The 18,529-nt window shown below is 40.3% G+C and overlaps 1 protein-coding gene across 2 annotated transcripts in view; it reads left to right on the top strand.

The window, feature by feature from the left end:
• Positions 1 to 18,529, top strand: part of ITGA8 (integrin subunit alpha 8) — a 188,653-nt gene that overhangs the window by 16,833 nt on the left and 153,291 nt on the right. For both annotated transcript variants that reach the window (XM_049624653.1, XM_049624654.1), the window contains exons 3-4: positions 10,160 to 10,260; positions 13,377 to 13,500. In XM_049624653.1, the coding sequence (XP_049480610.1) occupies positions 10,160 to 10,260; positions 13,377 to 13,500 (225 nt within the window). The remainder of the gene's footprint in view (positions 1 to 10,159; positions 10,261 to 13,376; positions 13,501 to 18,529) is intronic.

Here is an 18,529-nt window from a genome sequence, read left to right as displayed (position 1 = left end):
TTGAAGCTGCATTTTAAAGCATTTTTTTATGACGGATACATTTGACTTAATAGTTTGGTTTATATCATTTCATTATTTATTTATTTATTTATTTATATTAGTTTCATTTTTTATTTTGTTTTTATTTTTTAATATGAAATTTATTGTCAAATTGGTTTCCATACAATACCCAGTGCTCATCCCAACAGGTGCCCTCCTCCATGCCCATCACCTCCTTTCCCCTCGCTCCCACCCCCCATCAACCCTCAGTTTATTCTCAGTTTTTAAGAGTCTCTTATGGTTTGGCTCCCTCCCTCTCTAACTTCTCTTTTTTCCTTCCCCTCCCCCATGGTCTTCTGTTAAGTTTCTCAGGATCCACATAAGAGCATCATTTCACTATTTAGACGTAATGCATGGGGTCCATTTGTATTCACTTCATTATTTTATTTATTTGCTTATTTACCTACTTATATTTGATAAATTTGACATGATAAAATTCATAAACTTAAAACATGTTATTTTATGCATTTATATATTGTAATATGGTTGCCACTGAAGCATATATATCACATTACATCATTATAGAAAAGTAATATTAATCATATTCATTCCACCATGCACTAGATCTCTGTGGCCTGTTTACTACTCAGTACAAGTTTGTGCTGTTAAACACTATCATTCTTTTCCTCCGTCCCCCCGTCACCTGGTAACCATCGCTTTACTCTCGGTAAAGCAGGTTTTTAAGGAAGTGATTTCGATTAGTTGGAAACAAGGAAGAACACGATTTTGCAAGAGAAACATCATGTATGAAGTCTAGGAGTGAGACTCGACAGGGAGCAGAGAGGACGTTACCTGGATGGAAGGAAATGCCATACCTGGAGATCAGGTGTGGTTCCAGAACTACGCTGTGGAGGGCAGGGCATTTAGATTTGATCTACTCGATAAAGACAGGAAAACTGTTCAGCGCATGTCTGTGTGCATAGACACCTATTTGTATATTGTATACATATATGGTATACGTCTATAAATAAATGTATAGAATATTCATTTAATCAGGATAATGCATTTCTGTCTGTCAGCGGATGAATGGAGAAAGATGCGGTATATATACGCATTGAAATATTATTCAACCATTAAAAAGGGGAAAGCCTTGCCATCTGTGTCAACGTGGCTAGAACCGGAGGGCGTTATGCCAGGTGAATTAAGACACAGAAAGACGAATGCTGTATAATCTCACTTCCACGTGAACTCTAAAAGAAAATAAGATTAGAAAAAGAGAGCAGGTTTGTGGTTACCAGGGGTGGGGGAAATTGGACGAAGGTCTTCAGAAGGTACAAACTTCTAGTCGTAAGATAAACAAGGCCTGGGAATGGAATGTTCTAAGTGATGACTAAGGCTCACGCTGCTGTATAGCATACATGAAAGGTGTTAAGAGAGTAGATCCTAAGACTTCTCACCATCAGGGGAAAAAAAAATTTTTTTTTCCTTTTTTGTATCTGTGTAGGAGATGGTGGATGTTTCCTAAATGTGTTATTGTAATCATTTCACAATATATGTAGATCAAATCACGAGGCTGTACACCTTAAACTTCTCCAGTGCTGCATGGCAATTCTATCTCAATAAAACTGGGTGGAAAAAAGAATGACACATTTCTTGAACATTACATGGAAAAATGAATGTGGTATTTCCTCAAACACTTAAAAAACCACAATAAAATGAGCAAGAGTATGAAAGCTACAGAGGTGTTCTTTAATGTTTTTGTTTTTTTTGTTTTTTTTTTTTAAACATGCTTAAAAACACGTCTATTTGTTTTTTTGTGGCGGCAGGGGGTAGGGGCAGCAGAGAGAGTTGTCAGCACAGAGCCCGAGCGGGGCTCAGATTTTCAAACCGTGAGATCGTGACCTGAGCCAGAGAGACACCTAACTGACTGAGCCACCCAGGCACCCCTTTAATGTTTTTTTTAATAGTGGTTTTAGGGTATCAGGAATCATACATTGGGAAGTTTACTCTTCCGGGACAGGTTTTTTTTCTTGGATTTGTTTCTTTTCGACAAGGAGTGCTCCTGCCACAGCTATATTATTTTGAATCTTACAAAGGAGTAGTCCCTGTTCTCAGATACGTAGTTTCAATTTGAATGAAACTGTTACAGCACACGCTGATTATGGGAGATTACAGACAAACGTTTAAAGATTTCTTTTTCCCTCTTCCTGATTAGAAATGTCTGGACAGCTCCTGCAACAGCTTTAAGAAAATCCCTAAGGCTGTGCACTCCCAAGTGGTGACTGAAGGCATAAGGAAGCTTACTGTCTTCCAGCACGAGGTCGGGGACTTATCTATAAATAGTTTTCAAAAATCCCCTCATCTACCGGAATGTTCCGCGGCACCTCTGTCGGTTTCAGCTCCTGTCTCCCCCTGGGAGACCTGACCTATCTTCACTTTTTATAATTCCTCCCATTTGACTAAGCTAAAAGATTAGAAAAACCTGCTTGGAGCCCACATGTGCACCATATTCTACACTCTCTCACTCCTGCTCTGAAATGAATACTCCCGTGAAAAAGGAACCAAAAGCTAGTAGGCTTGCCACCCACTGGGATTTGTACCCAGATTGCCCAGAGACTGAAGCTACTGATTGACGAAAGTCGGCTTCAAAGCTCAGAAATGGAAGACAGGCCAAATCAACTTGATTACTGCCACCCATCTAAGTGTTCCAGGTTGGCCTACAAATCTGGTTTTTGGTGGTGTTTTTTTTTTTTTTTTTTTAATGTTTATTCATTTTTTGAGAGAGATGGGGAGGGGCAGAAAGAGAGGGAGACACAGAATCCGAAGCAGGCTCCAGGCTCTGAGCTGTCAGCACAGAGCCTGAGACGGACCTGGAACCCATGAGCTGTGAAATCATGACCTGAGCCAAAGTTGGACGCGTAACCGACTGAGCCACCCAGGCTTTATGTTTTTTGTTTTTGTTTTTGTTTTTCTCCAGATCACATTTTATCTTATTTTTTAAAGATTTTATTTTTCAAAGTAATCTCTACACCCAACATGGGACTCGAACTCACAACCCCAAGAGCAAGAGTTGCATTGATCTACCCACTGAGCCAACCAGGCGCACCACCCAGATCATATTTTATGCGCTCTGAAGAGAAACCAGAGTATCACCCAGATCATATTTTAAATGAAAGGGAGATCATAGTAAACAATATGTTAGACAAACTTCTGAACGAATACATGGGGGCTTTGGTCATTCATTCAACAAACACTCATGCAGGGAATACTGTGTGTCAGGCACTGTCCTAAAAGTGTACAATACAGACTTGAAGCAGAGAACGTTCTACTCATGGGATTTACGTATATTCTGAAGGAGACAGACAGGAAGCATGCCAACCAACAAATCAGATCATCTCAGATCGTGCTCAGCCCTGTGGAAAACTGTGGCAGTGAGAAGAGTGAACGCAATGAAGACACAGCAAAAGCTGAGCATGTTCAAGGGACAGAAAGTCGATGTGTCTGTGACTCACCGAGCCTGGGCAGTTGGAGGACCTGATGCTGGAAAGGCAGACAGGGGCCAGATCATGTCAGGAGTTCAGCACCGCAATATGGAATTACAACTCTCCAAGAAAAAAGATGGCTTGTTCTACAGCTGGTGTGGTGACGACTGGCCTTACTGAAAATAAATAAGAGGGGTGGCGCCTGGGTGGCTGTGTTGGTTAAGGGTCCAACAACCGCTTAGGTCATGATCCCGTGGTCCGTGGGTTTGAGCCCCGCACTGGGCTCTGTGCTAACAGCTCAGAACCTGGAGCCTGCTTTGGATTCTATGTCTCTCTCCCTCTGTCCCTCCTCTGCTCACGCTGTCTCGCTCTCAAAATAAATAAATAAACGTTGCAAGATAAATAAATAAATAAATAATACTTTGCCATGTCATGTTGAAAAAACAATTTCCAGACGGACAACAGCCCCATAAGCACAGTTAAAAGACTAGTAAAAATTGGGAGAAGATATTTGCAACATATACGTAAGGAAAAGAATCAATCCTCAGAATATATGTCAACTTCTTACAAATCAATAAAATAAATCAGACAAGAAAGTGAACAAAGGATGTGAACTGGAAAGTCACAGAGGTAAAAAGTATGGGGGCCATAAATAGAAAAAGATGATCAACTTGCTAATACAGGGAAACGCCAGTGAAAACAGAATTGGCAAAAACTTTAAAATCCTACGATGACAGGAGCTGATGGCCCTACTCCTGTGTGCTGCTGCTGTGCTTGTGGGTTGTAGCTACTCTGGGAAAGCTGGTAAAGAGGATGTGGTGACTCTCTATGACCCAGCAATGTCACCTCTAGGCTGGTGCCGGAAAGGTACTCTTCCATGATCTCGTGGTTCATGGGATCAAGCTTGGGATTCTCTCTGTCCCTCTTTCTGCCCCTTCTCTGCTCTCTCTCTAAAATAAAATAAAATAGAATAGAATAGAATAGAATAAAATAAAATAAAATAAAATAAAATAAATATAAAAACAATAAAAAGAATAGAATAGAATAGAATAAAATTTAAAATAAAATAAAATAAAATAAATAAAATAAAAAATAAAAATAAAATAGGCGCCTGGGTGGCTCAGTCGGTTAAGCGTCCAACTTCAGCTTAGGTCATGATCTCGTGGTCTGTGAGTCGGAGCCCCGTGTCGGGCTGGAGCCTGCTTCGGATTCTGTGTCTCCCCCTCTGTCTGCCCCTCCCATGCTTATGCTCTGTCTCTCTCTGTCTGTCAATAATAAATAAACCTTAAAAAGTAAAATAAAATTAAATTAATAAAATTAAAAACCTAACCTAACCTAAACTAAAAAAATAGAGCTGGGTATGGAGCGTGATACAATACCAAGCAAGGATTTAAAAGAATGAGATAAATGTTATCTACCTATCTATCTACCAACCTACTACCTATTTTCTAGCTATCTATCTACCCACGGATCATGCAGCCAGTACAGAACCATTTTTTTTCCAGTTAAAAGGAACACACAAACTACTCAATAACAAACTGTTGTCAGACTACAACTAAATCTGACCCATTATCTGTTTTTGTGTGGCCAGTAAGCTAAGAGTAGCTTTTACATTTTGTAGTGGTTTGGGAAGATCTTGTGAAAGAGTAACATTTAATGACACATGAAAGGTTTGTACCTTTCCAGATTTCTGTGTCTGCCCGTAAAGTTTAATGGGGACATAGCCAAGCCCATTCTTTTACACACTGTTTATGGTTGTTGCTGCTACAGGAGCAGAGAGAGTGAAAAACCTGAAGTATTTTATTTTATCACCTTTAAGAAAAACAAATTGCAGACCGCTGTCCTATAGGATTCGTGGGCATTCTTTTTTAAACGGCCAGGAGTATACACATCAATTTCATGATGGTGGACGCCTCTGGAGAAGAAAAAGAGGGCAATGGAACTAGGGATGGATGTTAAAGAATACTTTGGGGCGCCTGGGTGGCGCAGTCGGTTAAGCGTCCGACTTCAGCCAGGTCACGATCTCGCGGTCCGTGAGTTCGAGCCCCGCGTCAGGCTCTGGGCTGATGGCTCGCAGCCTGGAGCCTGTTTCCGATTCTGTGTCTCCCTCTCTCTCTGCCCCTCCCCCGTTCATGCTCTGTCTCTCTCTGTCCCAAAAAAAAATAAATAAAAAAAAAAAAAAAAAAAAAACGTTGAAAAAAAAATAAAAAAATAAAGAATACTTTAATGTTTGTAAATGTGAAAGAGCCGAGTCATCAATTCTGCCTGGTGGGAATGGAAGTGTTTGTTATATTAAGTCCTTGTACCTTTGTCTACTTTCTTAAGGCCTTGGGAGAGCTCACAAAAAAATGTATATATATTTTGTAGACATTATTCTGTATCAGTGCATACAAATCTGTCACATGTACTTTAACAGTTGGGTAGTGGTCTGTTTTATAGATGACAGAAATTTCAGTTTGAATCCCTTATGTATAAATATTTAAGTTCCAGTTTTCTATCACAACCAGGATGGCAATTATCTTCACTTTTGCATCTTAAAGCATCTATGTAATTATTCCCTTTGAACCAAATCCTGGAAGTTGAATTCTTTGGTTAAAAAAATGTATATTTAAGGGGCGCCTGGGTGGCTCAGTCGGTTGAGCGTCCGACTTCGGCTCAGGTCATGATCTCATAGTTTGTGAGTTTGAGCCCCACGTCGGGCTCTGTGCTGACAGCTCAGAGCCTGGAGCCCGTTTCAGATTCTGTGTCTCCCTCTGTCTCTGCCCCTGACCCACTCGCATTCTGTCTCTGTCTCTCTCAAAAAATAAACATGAAAAAAAAGGTTTTTTTTAAATGTACATTTAAAACTTTGGTATGTGTTGCCAAATGGCCCTTCCAAAATGCTGTGTCGAGTTATTGTCTTGCAAACAGAGTGAATGTTAATATTTTTTGCCCAACTGGTAGGTGACAAGTGTTAAGCCATTATTGTTTTAATTTGCAGCTCAGGACCTCTCTAGGAATTTACAGGCTTTTTAATTTCTTCTTTATTCTGTAATGCCCATTCAAGCCCTTAGAGCTTTTTCCTATAGAATGTTAATCTTTTATGTTATTGATTTGGGAGCTTTTTACAAGTTAAATCTACTGACCTTTTCTTTGAAAAAACTTTCACCTCGATTTTCATTTATTTACTAATTTTAATAGTCTTTTTAAAAATGTTTACCTTTGAGAGAGAGAAAAAAAAAGTGTGAGCAGGGGAGGGGTAGAGATGGGGGGAGACACAGAATCCAAAACAGGCTGCAGACTCTGAGCTGTCAGCACAGAGCCCGACTTGGGGCTTGAACTCGCAAACCGCAAGATCATGACCTGAGGTGAACTTGGGACACTTCACTGACTGAGCCACCCAGGCGCCCCATTACTCTTTTACTGCTTAGAAAGACTTAAATCACATGCATTCACTATGAATTTTTTTCCCTAGCTTTTGACTTTGTTTTCTCCATAGTTTGTGATATGCCAAGGAGAGAATTGCTTCTTAGGTGACTATCAGTCTCCACCATCTCCCATGATCACAGGCCCTTCCAAGAGTTCTCTGGGGTTGACAGGGCATGTAGGGTAACCAGTGCCTTTCTTCTGCTATAGATCTACGTGTCTCTATCCTAACTGTTTACCCCTTGTCATCAGTGTATCAGCGGGAGTTTGGTCAGAAAAACAAAAACCACTTTGAGTAGTACAGCTGGGAAGGGATCGCATACAGAGATGAAGGGGCTCGCCTGGCCACTGGAAACACTGGGGGTGTGGGGAGGTCAGGAAGGTCACTGCCTACAGATGAAGCAATATGGAAGTTCAGGACTTGATCTCTGCTGACTGATGCACCAAGAGGGGATTATTATCAAGGGATACTTTAAAGAGCTGCGGGAAGAACATCACAGTTGTCACAGCTGATGCCCACGTGTGTGCCTGCACCTGCCACCAGAAAGTAATGGCTTCTCCGTCTTCTCTTTCCAGTCCTCTCCTGAGCCTCTCATTCCACAAGGGTCCTACTCATAAGAGTGTCTAGAAAATGTATGTTCCAGGCTTTCAGCCCTTTGCCCTACAGAGGAGGGCTCAGCGGGGCTGAAATCATGCTGAGTATTTACAGTTCTTACCTGGAGGGTGTTTTCAGTAAAGATCAGATTGAATCAAATCGGAAACATTGTCCATGCATGGGAGGTTTCTTGAGCACCAGCGGGCAAGAGATAACACAGTGCCTTGTGTTGGGGTATTTGGCATGAAAGACTCTTGTTCAGAAAAGGAGGGTGAGAAATGGACTTTCAAAGTCCATCTGAATATATTTTATTCGTTTGAAATTTTATGACATTCTGACACGAGATTTAAAGTCAGACAACTTGTAAAAATAGTGAAGCAGAAGTTTGAAAAGGTGATTTGCCCTCCTCACAGATCAAGGAGTGGCTGATCCGTCTAAACTAAAGCTCGTCTCAGTAAATAGACCCAGGACAGTGGAATTCTCTGTTGTAATCCTTGGGTATGGAATCCTTGGGATTGGGTATGGAATTAGTGGAATTAGTGAAGCCAATTCATTTGTATTCTTGGTCCAGAAGAAATTTGTTGCTGGACAATAACCCACAGTTGACAGTTTTAATCTAGTTATTACACAGTTCAACCTCTGAACAGCAGAAAGGACGTCTCAGGAGTCACAAAGGTAAAGTCACATCATCTTCTCTAGCAGAACGACGCCAATTTAGAACTGGCTTCTCTCTTTCCCCAGGATCCATTTCCTTCCTCCCGGCAGGCTGTTTTTCTTAAGTTCTTTTGGGATCTCCTTTAAAGATTTTTGAAATTTTTGAGGTGCTGGTCTTTTCATGGCTTTTTAGCAGTTTGGACATTCCAAAGCCACTGTGTAGCCTTTTCTCTCTGTAATGAATCAGAGCCACATGGACAGTCTTGAGAGGTCTCACTAATTTTGCTGCTGAGTGCCAAAAATCACTAATAATAACATCGTACGTGTGTGTCAGCAAGGTCCTTTCCAGTTCTTGGACTTGGGTTGAGTTTCCAGGTTTCTAATTAAGAGATAATTGTAAAGGGTTTGGATTTTCAGTTAGATGGCTACATGATTTCTGAGCGTACAGCTTCTCAGCTTATAAAGAGGGTACTTTCGAGTTTGTGTAGCTCACGTCATCTTTATGACTTTGATCACCTGTGAAAGAGGAAAGGGAGAAGGTATTCTCAGCCTCATTTTCTAGAAGAAACCCAAACTCCGAAGACTGAATGAATTGCCCCCATCACCCAGTTCATGGTGATAAGATTCATTGTCTCTGAGGTCTATAATCTTCCACAGTGCCTAGATGTAAATATAAATGTTTATTTTTTCAAGTTTATGCTGTAATCTGTAACATGCTCCGTTCATTGCCAGTTGTATGCATTTTGGGTAAGGATTTATAGAACCTTTTTAAATTTTTTTTAAATTAAAAAAAAAATGTTTATTTATTTTTGAGAGAGAGAGGCAGAGCATGAGCAGGGGAGGGGCAGAGAGAGGGAGACACAGAACAAGAAGCAGGCTCCACGCTCTGAGCTGTCAGCACAGAGCCTGACGTGGGGCTCGAACTCACGGACCGCGAGATCATGACCTGAGCTGAAGCCGGACGCTCAACCGACTGAGCCACCCAGGCGCCCCTAGAACCTCTTTTTTTAAAAACAAAACAAAACAAAACTCAGAAACAACAAAAGCATAAGATTTTTAAGAAGGAAATTCATGATTTTCAACTAACATGTAAAAGTCAATTTTAGGTTAAGATTGACTGTATATAATTTTTAAAAGTCTGTAATCATATGGAAACTCAACTTCATGTTAATTACATGTGTATTTTGGCCTCACTTAAGAGGCGTTAAAAGTTCGTTTTGTAATGCCTTTATTATAGAGTCAATGAAGAAAAATGAAACGCATACCAAAGGAAACACATATAAATAAGATTCCCTGGTGCAAATGTCTTTTGAAATCCATTAGCTATTACCCACAAAGCTCCAGTGACAACCATGTGGTTAGAGCCACGTGGGAAATACGCTGAGTGGGAATCAAGAGTGAAAAGAAAGATATCTGCTTTTTATTAAAACCCGAAGCGTGTTATAATTGGGTTGAGTTTCTACCCAGATGGCCCCCCTTCTTATGACATCTGCAAAGTGTGTCTAAAACTACGTTGAGGTGTTATTTTCTGCGGCTGCGTGGACACATGTTAACTTCGTCAAAAACCAAGACCTTGGAGTCCTTCACAATCTTTCTTGCTAATTCATGCCAACTCAAGGGAGGAGCTAACTCATGTGCTTCTCCCCTCAGGGAGATTCCTATGGGTTTCCCTATTGGGAAAGATTTGAAATTCCTTGAGGCAGTTGTAAGTATCTGGTCTTCGATCTTTTGCAAATCAATGACAGTTGCATAGATTTGAGGCTATTAGAGTTCATGTCAACTTGACAATACAGTTATCTCTGAAAATATTAAGTGGTAACAATAAAAAATGCTTCCTGTAAGTGAAGTTGTGAAATGTCATGTTCAAATGTGCATTTTCATTTGGTATTTTTCTAAATGAAAAGGCCTGGTGAGAACTCCCCACCCCGTGTCTGAACATTGTTTTTTTTTTTCAAATAGTTTTAACGGACGTGTTCATTGTTACATATTATATTTGGCTGCCACGGTTTACGGGTTCTTAACAGTTCCGTGTCCTCCTTGTCAGACAACAGAAAGATCAGAGTTAATGGAACCAAGGAACCTATAGAATTTAAATCGAATCAGTGGTTTGGGGCAACAGTGAAAGCTCACCGAGGCGACGTTGTGGTAAGTATGAGTCGTGGCGATGCTGTGCAATATTATGTTCTCAGTTTTACAAAACTGCTTTCATGTAAGGACTTCTATGGAGAGGGAGAGAGAGAGAGTGTGCGCGGGGTGGGGGGAGGGGCAGAGAGAGGGAGCCGGAAGCAGGGCTTGATCCCACCAGTGCCCCAGGACATGTCAGATTTTTAAAGACAAACTTACCAGCATTCTAAAACAATAAATTTAGTAGCTCTTAAAATGAAAGAATTTATTCTAGTGTTTAAAGTTATAGGAGATAAAGCTTGTTTTCCATATCAGTTAGAGATTTTTAAATATTGCAAAACTTGGACGCATGAGTGGCTGTCAGTTAAACATCCGACTTCAGCTCAGGTCGTGATCTCACAGTTCGTGAGTTCGAGCCCCACGTCAGGCTCCTCGGTGACAGTGCAGAGGCTGCTTGATATTCCCTCTCTCTGCCCCTCCACCCCCAAATAAATAAACTTTAAATATTTTAAAATATATAACTGCTAATTACATAGTTCTCTGAGTACATTAATAATTTTTTAAAGTAAAAAAAACCCCTCACTTTCAAGTAGATATCGTTCAGCTTTAAAGTGCTGTGGCTTCATGATTCTCTTATTTCAATCATCTATGTTTCTAAGCTATTGAGAAATAAGTGACTATATTAAGCTGATCTGGAAATTTTTTTCTTGGGGGAATTGTTTAAACCATTGGCTTTAATTTCCTTACAACAATAAAGCAATAACTTTGGCTTTTAGGATTTGTTTAAAGCTTCTTGAATTATGTTTTAATAAGAATAAGTATTTAAAGGAAATACCTTGCTTTATTTGGTCTGTGGTTAACCCCCCCATGGAGATTTTGACATAAGCAGGTAATGTATAAGATACAGACTGCCCTCTCCAGTTGCAAATCCAGAATTTACAGGATGGTCTCTATAGAACTATACTTGCATTAATATGGTTTTCATATTCCACAGTTGGTAAAAACTTTTTTAGCCTTTAGTGGCATATGACATGTGAATTGCTTTGGAAAGCTAATTCTATCTAATGACTATGTGGGATTGAAAAAAATCTTCTGGGTACTGTATTGATACTTTTAAGTCTTGAAAACTTATCTGTAACACATTATGCATCTCTGAAAATCGTATGCCATGTTCATAATAAAAATAGTTAATTTGGGGGCATGTTTCCATTTTCAAAATTATGTAAAAGGAAATCCGATAATATTAAATATATTCCAAGTTAATTTTTTCCTTTGAGCACTGAAATTTAGGGTAAAGAATTAAATTCTGCCCTACGTGATAATTATTAGGACTTCAAAATGCTGAAGTATCTTTTTGACTATCCAGATGTCATGTGTGTATGTATTAAGTTTGGGTCAAAGTCCAAATTTATCTTATCAGTGTATTTCACATCAGTGTGAAACTGAGCAGATATAAATAGGATAACTTTCTAGGCAAGAACTGGGAAGAATTTTCTTGGCATCTAAGTGTGGGGGTCGGGGGGAGGGGTGAGATCCGGCAGGTGAGGCCGGTTTTCAGAATACCTCACTGCATAGGTGAGCGCCCACACTGCCCACACTACTGCCTTTCACCGTTGCAACCTTACGTTAAACATATTAGCACATAGTTTGTTAGTTTATTAAGAGGTCCCTAAGATGAAAGAATGTGGATGAGATCGATGGTTTTTAGGTTATCAGCCAAGACCTCACAATACCAAAAGAGTCAAGTTGTGGAAACACTCTTCTTACTTGAGAATAGAAATAAAATATTTTCACTAAAAGTAGTTGCGCATTGGGCAGATTACCAAGGACACATTTGGAATCGTGAAAGGACTTTATTTTTTTTTCAATATCTATTCTTTTTTTTTTTTTTTTTTTTTTTTTGAGAGAGAGAGACAGAGACAGATCGTGAGCAGGGAAGGGGCAGAGAGAGAGGGAGACAGAATCTGAAGCAGGCTCCAGGCTCTGCACTGACAGCACAGAGCCCGATGCAGGGCTCAAACTCACGAAGAGATCATGACCTGAGCCGAAGTCAGATGCTCAACTGACTGAGCCACCCAAGCACCCCATGAAAGGACTTCAAAATCAGTGTCTGCCTTCATATTCCTGGCATTTTTAAATTTTAAGAGTGATATCATCAAAATCGGAGGTAGGCCAGTGATTCCATATTCCAGGCATCTGTAATTCTGTGTCCTTCGAAATGAGTGCTTGAATAATCAGGTAAAACACACTTATGGCGGATTCATGCTAGCAAACAAGTCAAAAAGATGCCTATAATTTTCTACACATTTATTTTATTGCCTCTCTCATTTGTAACAAAATTAATGTTGCTTAATTTACTTAAAGAGGACTTCATATATTCTCTTTTGTATTTGATATCCTTCCAAATATCATGCTTTTGTTAAGAATCCAAGCTTCTGAAGAAGCAACCAGAGTATTTCATGCAAGAATCATATTTCCTTTCTGTTGCTTAAATTAATTTTTGTTTTGTCATGAATAAAAACCATTAACTAAAAAATAAAGTCAGGAACACTCTGATAAGGGAGTAGCACGTCCAAATGGAAGTCATTGTTTAAAAAGTCATAAGATATGCCATCAGCGATAAGCCAGGGAAATCCATAAAACAGAGGTTTACAAACTTGTCTGCATCTTTGAATTCGAAAATAATTTCTTAAAGCAACAGACAAAAAAAAAAAAAGAGCTCTCATTTTAACACATCACACTGATTTACTGACTGAAATGATCGTTTGAGTCTAAGTAGGTCCAACTGTTTTAAAAAAGACAAGAAGATGTGAGTTCTTTGCTGTTAGGAAATAATTACTTTTGCCAGGTTACACATATTTAACTTTAAATCCTGTGGGGGGAGAGCTCATTCCTTTCTATATGTTTAATTTATTCTGATGCTATTGTGGATTAATGTTGGGGGAAAAAGAACGGTTTTGGAAGTTTCATTAACTCTGCCTACTGAGGTACTTACCAGCATGCTGGAGGCCACTTAAATCGCCACTAATTTAACATAGTTTGTGATGAATGTAGACACATTAGTCAACAGGTTCAATCATATCATAGCATGAGGAACTGATGCCACGAAAATATGTTTTGTCTTCGATGCATCACAGGCCTGTGCTCCCTTATACCACTGGAGAACTCTTAAACCAACACCGGAGAAGGACCCGGTCGGCACCTGCTACGTAGCGATTCAGAATTTCAGCGCGTATGCGGAGTATTCGCCTTGTCGGAACAGTAAGTGACTTTATTCTTTGAAAGGGCACTTTAGCTCCAGAGCCCTTCTATGGTAGGCAGGGCAGGCAAGATCAGAACCTCACTGACAAGGAAAAAGAAATGGGGTGAAGATTATGGGCGGCCTTCCAGAAGGTCTTGCTGCGACATGAGGGCCAAGACCCAGAATTCTGTGGGTCCTTTTCCGTGTTGTAGACATTTCTTTAGGAGAATTGATTGGTTCCTTAGTTGAGGCCTTAAACTCTCAGCGGCTATTCAGAATTCACACCGCAATCTAAAGAACGGTGACCACCCACTTGACTCGTTCACGGCAGGAGTGGTGTTTGCAAGTGTGCTAGGAACTGGGGACATTCTCACATCAGCTTTCTGTCCAGCCTGTGTTCCTGCCGGCTATTGCTCTCTTTGGCAGCTGTGTGCTCGGGTTATCTGCATGGTGGGCTTTTCTCCCTTAAATGTTTAATCCCTATTTTTCAAAAGGGCTCCGCACGCCTAGAGTATAAGTCTTATCTGGCCGTTCTCGGGATCTTCCAGCAAAGCATCTTTGAAAGCAAGCCTGGCGAGTTCCAACTTTGGGACACTGCTGTTTTAATCACTTCTTGCTGGAACACCACGGATTTGGGACAGCAGTTCTGACTGCTTGGATCTACTCAGTCCTTTTGTGAACTCTTCCAGTTTTCCGTGTGTCGTTGGAGATCAGTGGGATTTGTCAGGGAGCAACCACGGGATTTTCATCCTTATTCTCGATAGTTCGCAAAATCACAATGAGGAGAGAAAGGTTAGAAGGAACATTCTAGCAACTGATTTCGGGAAATTGATTTTTCAAAAACCCAATCCCAAATTAGATTTCCAAAACCATAAGTAATATTTCCCCATTTTGCATGAATATTTTTTATACATTTTTTTTTTTAACATTTATTCATTTTTGAGAGACAGAGAGCATTGAGCAGGGGATGGGCAGAGCGAGAGGGAGACACAGAATCCGAAGCAGGCTCCAGGCTCTGAGCTGTTAGCACAGAGCCCGACACGCGGCTCAAACTCGTGAACGGCGAGATTATGACCTGAGCCGAAGTCGGACGCTCAACCGACTGAGCCACCCAGGTGCCCCCTGCATGAATATTTTTTAAATCCAAGATTAATTTAGGCAAGATAATGAGCATATATCAGAAATAAAACAACGCAGATAAAGAATGGATCAGTGATATTAGAGGGTTAATAAAGACGCCTCCGAGATTTCATCTAAATAACAAAGTGGAACAGCTAACTCAGATGGGGGTAGGATTTTGGCAAGGGGAAGATGATGGCTCCTGTTTTAAAATATTGACATAAATTACCCACTTCCTCGCATTACGACAAGTGTCGGCCGAATGAATAATCTGTGAAATTAAGATTTTATTTTAAAGGCTTGAAAACAGAGGTTCCTTGTTGATAATGAGACTCGATTATGTATCGATTCAACACGCTAAGCACTAATTATTCTGTGTTTAGGGAATAAAGCACAGAACAAGAGAAAATAAAACACAGTCTTTAAGAAACTTACATTCTAAGTAGGGGAGACAGACAACAAACATGTAGATGTTCAGATCCAGCGATTCCACATCTGGGTGTAGGTCCAGAGGAAGTGAAACCAACATCTCAAAAAGATATCTGCACCCCCACGTTCATGGCAACATTATGCACTTTAGGCAAGACATGGAAACAACCGTAGCATCCATTGATGGGTGAATGAATAAAGAAGATGTTGTGTGTGTGTACAATGGAATGTTATTCAGCCATAAAAAGAAGGAAATCCTGCCCTTTTCAACCACGTGGATGGACCTTGAGGGCGTTATGCTAAGTGAAATAAGCCAGACAGAGAAAGACAAATACCAAAGAAGAACGCCACTTACACGCAGAACCTAATGAAAAATAAAACGAAAAACAAAAACTCCAAACTCAGGGATACGGAAAATAGATCAGTGGTTGTCAGAGGCGCAGGGTGAGGAGATGAGTGGAGTTGGTGAAGAGGGTCAAAGGCATAAATTCCCATTTACAAGACAAATAAGTCCAGGGGAAGTAATGTCCAGCAAGGTGACTATGGTTAACAATACTGTATTGTGAGGGTGCCTGGGTGGCTCAGTTTGTTGAGTTTCTGACTCTTGATTTTGGCTCAGATCCTGATCTCACGCTTCGTGGGATCGAGCCCCGCGTTGGGCTCTGTGCTGAGCTTGAAGCCTGCTTGGGATTCTCTCCCTCACCCTCTGCCCCTCTCCCCCACTCACACACTGTCTCTCTGAAATAAACAAAGCAAAACAAACCTAAAAAACCCCACAATACCATATTGTGTATTTTTTATTTGAGAGACACAGAGAGCACACGTGGGGGAGGGGCAGAGAGAGAGAAGGAGAGAGAGAATCTAAGCAGGCTCCACGGTGTCAGCACAGAGCCTGACATGGGGCTTGATCTCAGGAAGTGTGAGATCATGACCTGAGCCAAAATCAAGAATCGGAGGTTTAACCAGCTGACCCACCCAGGCACCTACTGTGTTGTATATTTGAAAGTTACTACGAGAGTAGATCTTAAAAGCTCATCACAAGAAAAGAAACTATACTTGTATGTAGTGCTGGATGTTAACTAGATTTACCGTAGTGATCATTTTGTAGTATATACATGTATTAAATCATTCTGTTATGTTCCTTGGACTAGTAATAACATGTTATATGCCAATTATATATCAACGAAAAGAAAACTTCTAAAAAAGAATAAATTCATAATACAAAGGCAGATAGCGAAAAGTGCAACAATGAAAAACATAACAAAGCGAGAGAGTAGGGAGTGACCTGGCCCGGGTGGGGAGAGGAGCTTTGGGAAAGGACCATGGGAAGGGCTCTCTTAGCAAATGGCTATTGGAGCAGGGCAGGGGGACTGTCCTACGCACGGGCAACAGCCCAGAGAGGCATATTTGGAGTCGTGTTCCGCTCAGGGTGTTGTGTTTTTTGGTTCCATGAGAGGCCATTACTATTACGCGAAAGATAGAAGTCAGGTAGAGGGATAAAGAAAATCCCAACTTAAATCAGAAAACTAATGGACGGCTGAGATTTAACAGAGAATGTGTTTCATCAATCCTGTTCATATCCTACTTCTCCTGATGTGCTAAAGATGCTTCCCCATCTCAGTAAACTATGAGAGCTGAAATGATGAGTCCATCCTTCACAGTCCTCTTGCCTGGGTGATCTACCGTACTCTTCCAGCTAATGTGGAGGGTGATCGTTTATAAGACCCGTCACTGCCTTTTGTTCTGCCTTTTAGACTGAGTGCCTCTGTAACGAGAGAACTCAGGTTAAAGTATAGTACGTGGCACTGAACCATGAGTCTGAACCTTTATCTGAAAATAACAATCGTGGTCGGCTTGTGTCTTGAGTGGCCCGGGCACATTATGATGCCAATTGACTCACTCTTTATTTTCCTAAATAAACGAACAGCTTGACACAGGTAAAAATGGAGTCGAATTGCAGAATTGCTAAGTCAATTCCCAAGAATCCTTTTCAACTCTGGTTCACATCAATAGTTCTCACTTTCCTCGTGGCTGCTCTCTTACTACAAAACTTTTTCCTCCAGAAATTCACCCAAGGAGCTGACTTCCTGTCTTTCCCCCAGGAGTTTACAGTTCATTAACACAAAGCCAGCTTGTTCATGAGCATATGGTCAGTATCACAGAACAGGAACATCAGCAATATTATTTTCAAAAGAGAATTTAAGGAACCTTCTCCTGCTCATTCCGTACCACAAACATACCCCACTGATACGCTGAGCAATCCGGGAACTAATCTGTTCATTCATATTCATGACATGCCTCCTGCTCTTATTATCATTCATAATTCAGGTGGGGATGATTTACACACCGCCTTCCATTTTACTTTGAAAACCAACAAATAGTAGTGAATGATCAGCACGATTCCCTGGATCCTGAGTTCATTCTGGGACATAATTGTAAACTTTCTAAATGCTCTGAAATTCCAGGAGGATAGATTCCTTCAGCTCTTATAAACTATAACCCTAAGAGAAAGAAACTACCTCACATTCTGTTACAATCACTGCTTCAAATAAACATTTGAAGTTGGTTGTTTTCTCAGTGAGTTTCATGAAAAGTATTAGTATTTTCCTTTAATTTTTGTTTCCTGTTTTGGAGCAAAATAATTTCAAAGGATGGTCATATTTCTTCTTTGAATAATTTACAATATTAAAAATGAAAAGAAAGACTTGATTTAAAAAGGATTTCTAAAGAGGTTTGTACATTAGAAAAATACATTTCTTAAATATACTCAAGATTGCAGATATAGGCTTACATAATCATATATCAGGTATCCGTATATATCTCTCTGGATGCATGTAAGTATTTACACACATGAACTTCCAGAAAACTGGTAACCAGACATTTGAGGTTATACAGATGAACCTTTAGGAAACTTTATAGCATTCAGAACTACAAACCACAAAACATAGTTTAAAATAAGGAGTAAATTTTATAAAAATACAGTGTAAGATGTTGTGCACTTAAAAATTGCAGGGCCTGGGTGGCTCGGTGGGTTAAGCATCCGACTGCTGCTCAGGTCCTGATCTCACAGTTTGTGAATTCAAGGCCGCCCCCCCCCCTCGGGCTCTGGAGCCTGGAGCCTGCTTCGGATTCTGGGCCTCCCTCTCTCTCTGCCCCTAACCCACTTGCACTCTGTCTCTCTCTCTCTCTCTCTCAAAAATAGTAAACATTAAAAAAATTGTTTTTAAAAATTGCAGAGAGTAAACCTCATGTTAAATGTTTTTACCACAAACAAACAGAGGGACACAAGAAATTTTTTGTAGGTGGTAGAAATTCTTATTACTTTGATTTTGGTGATGGTTTTGTGGGTGTATGCAGATGTCCACACTCATGAAAATGTATCCATTAAGATGTACAGCTTTTTGTATATTAAGTATAGCCCAATAAAGCTGAAAAAAAAAACTAAGCTTAAAAAACACAGGAGACATTAACGGCATTTCAATTAAAAAGAGGTATTGCCAT

This window comes from Panthera uncia, chromosome B4, assembly GCF_023721935.1.
Source record: "Panthera uncia isolate 11264 chromosome B4, Puncia_PCG_1.0, whole genome shotgun sequence".
NCBI classification, from domain to species: Eukaryota; Metazoa; Chordata; class Mammalia; order Carnivora; family Felidae; genus Panthera; species Panthera uncia.
The sequence above is the reverse complement of the archived record's forward strand: the minus strand, read 5'-3'. Positions and strand labels throughout refer to the sequence as shown.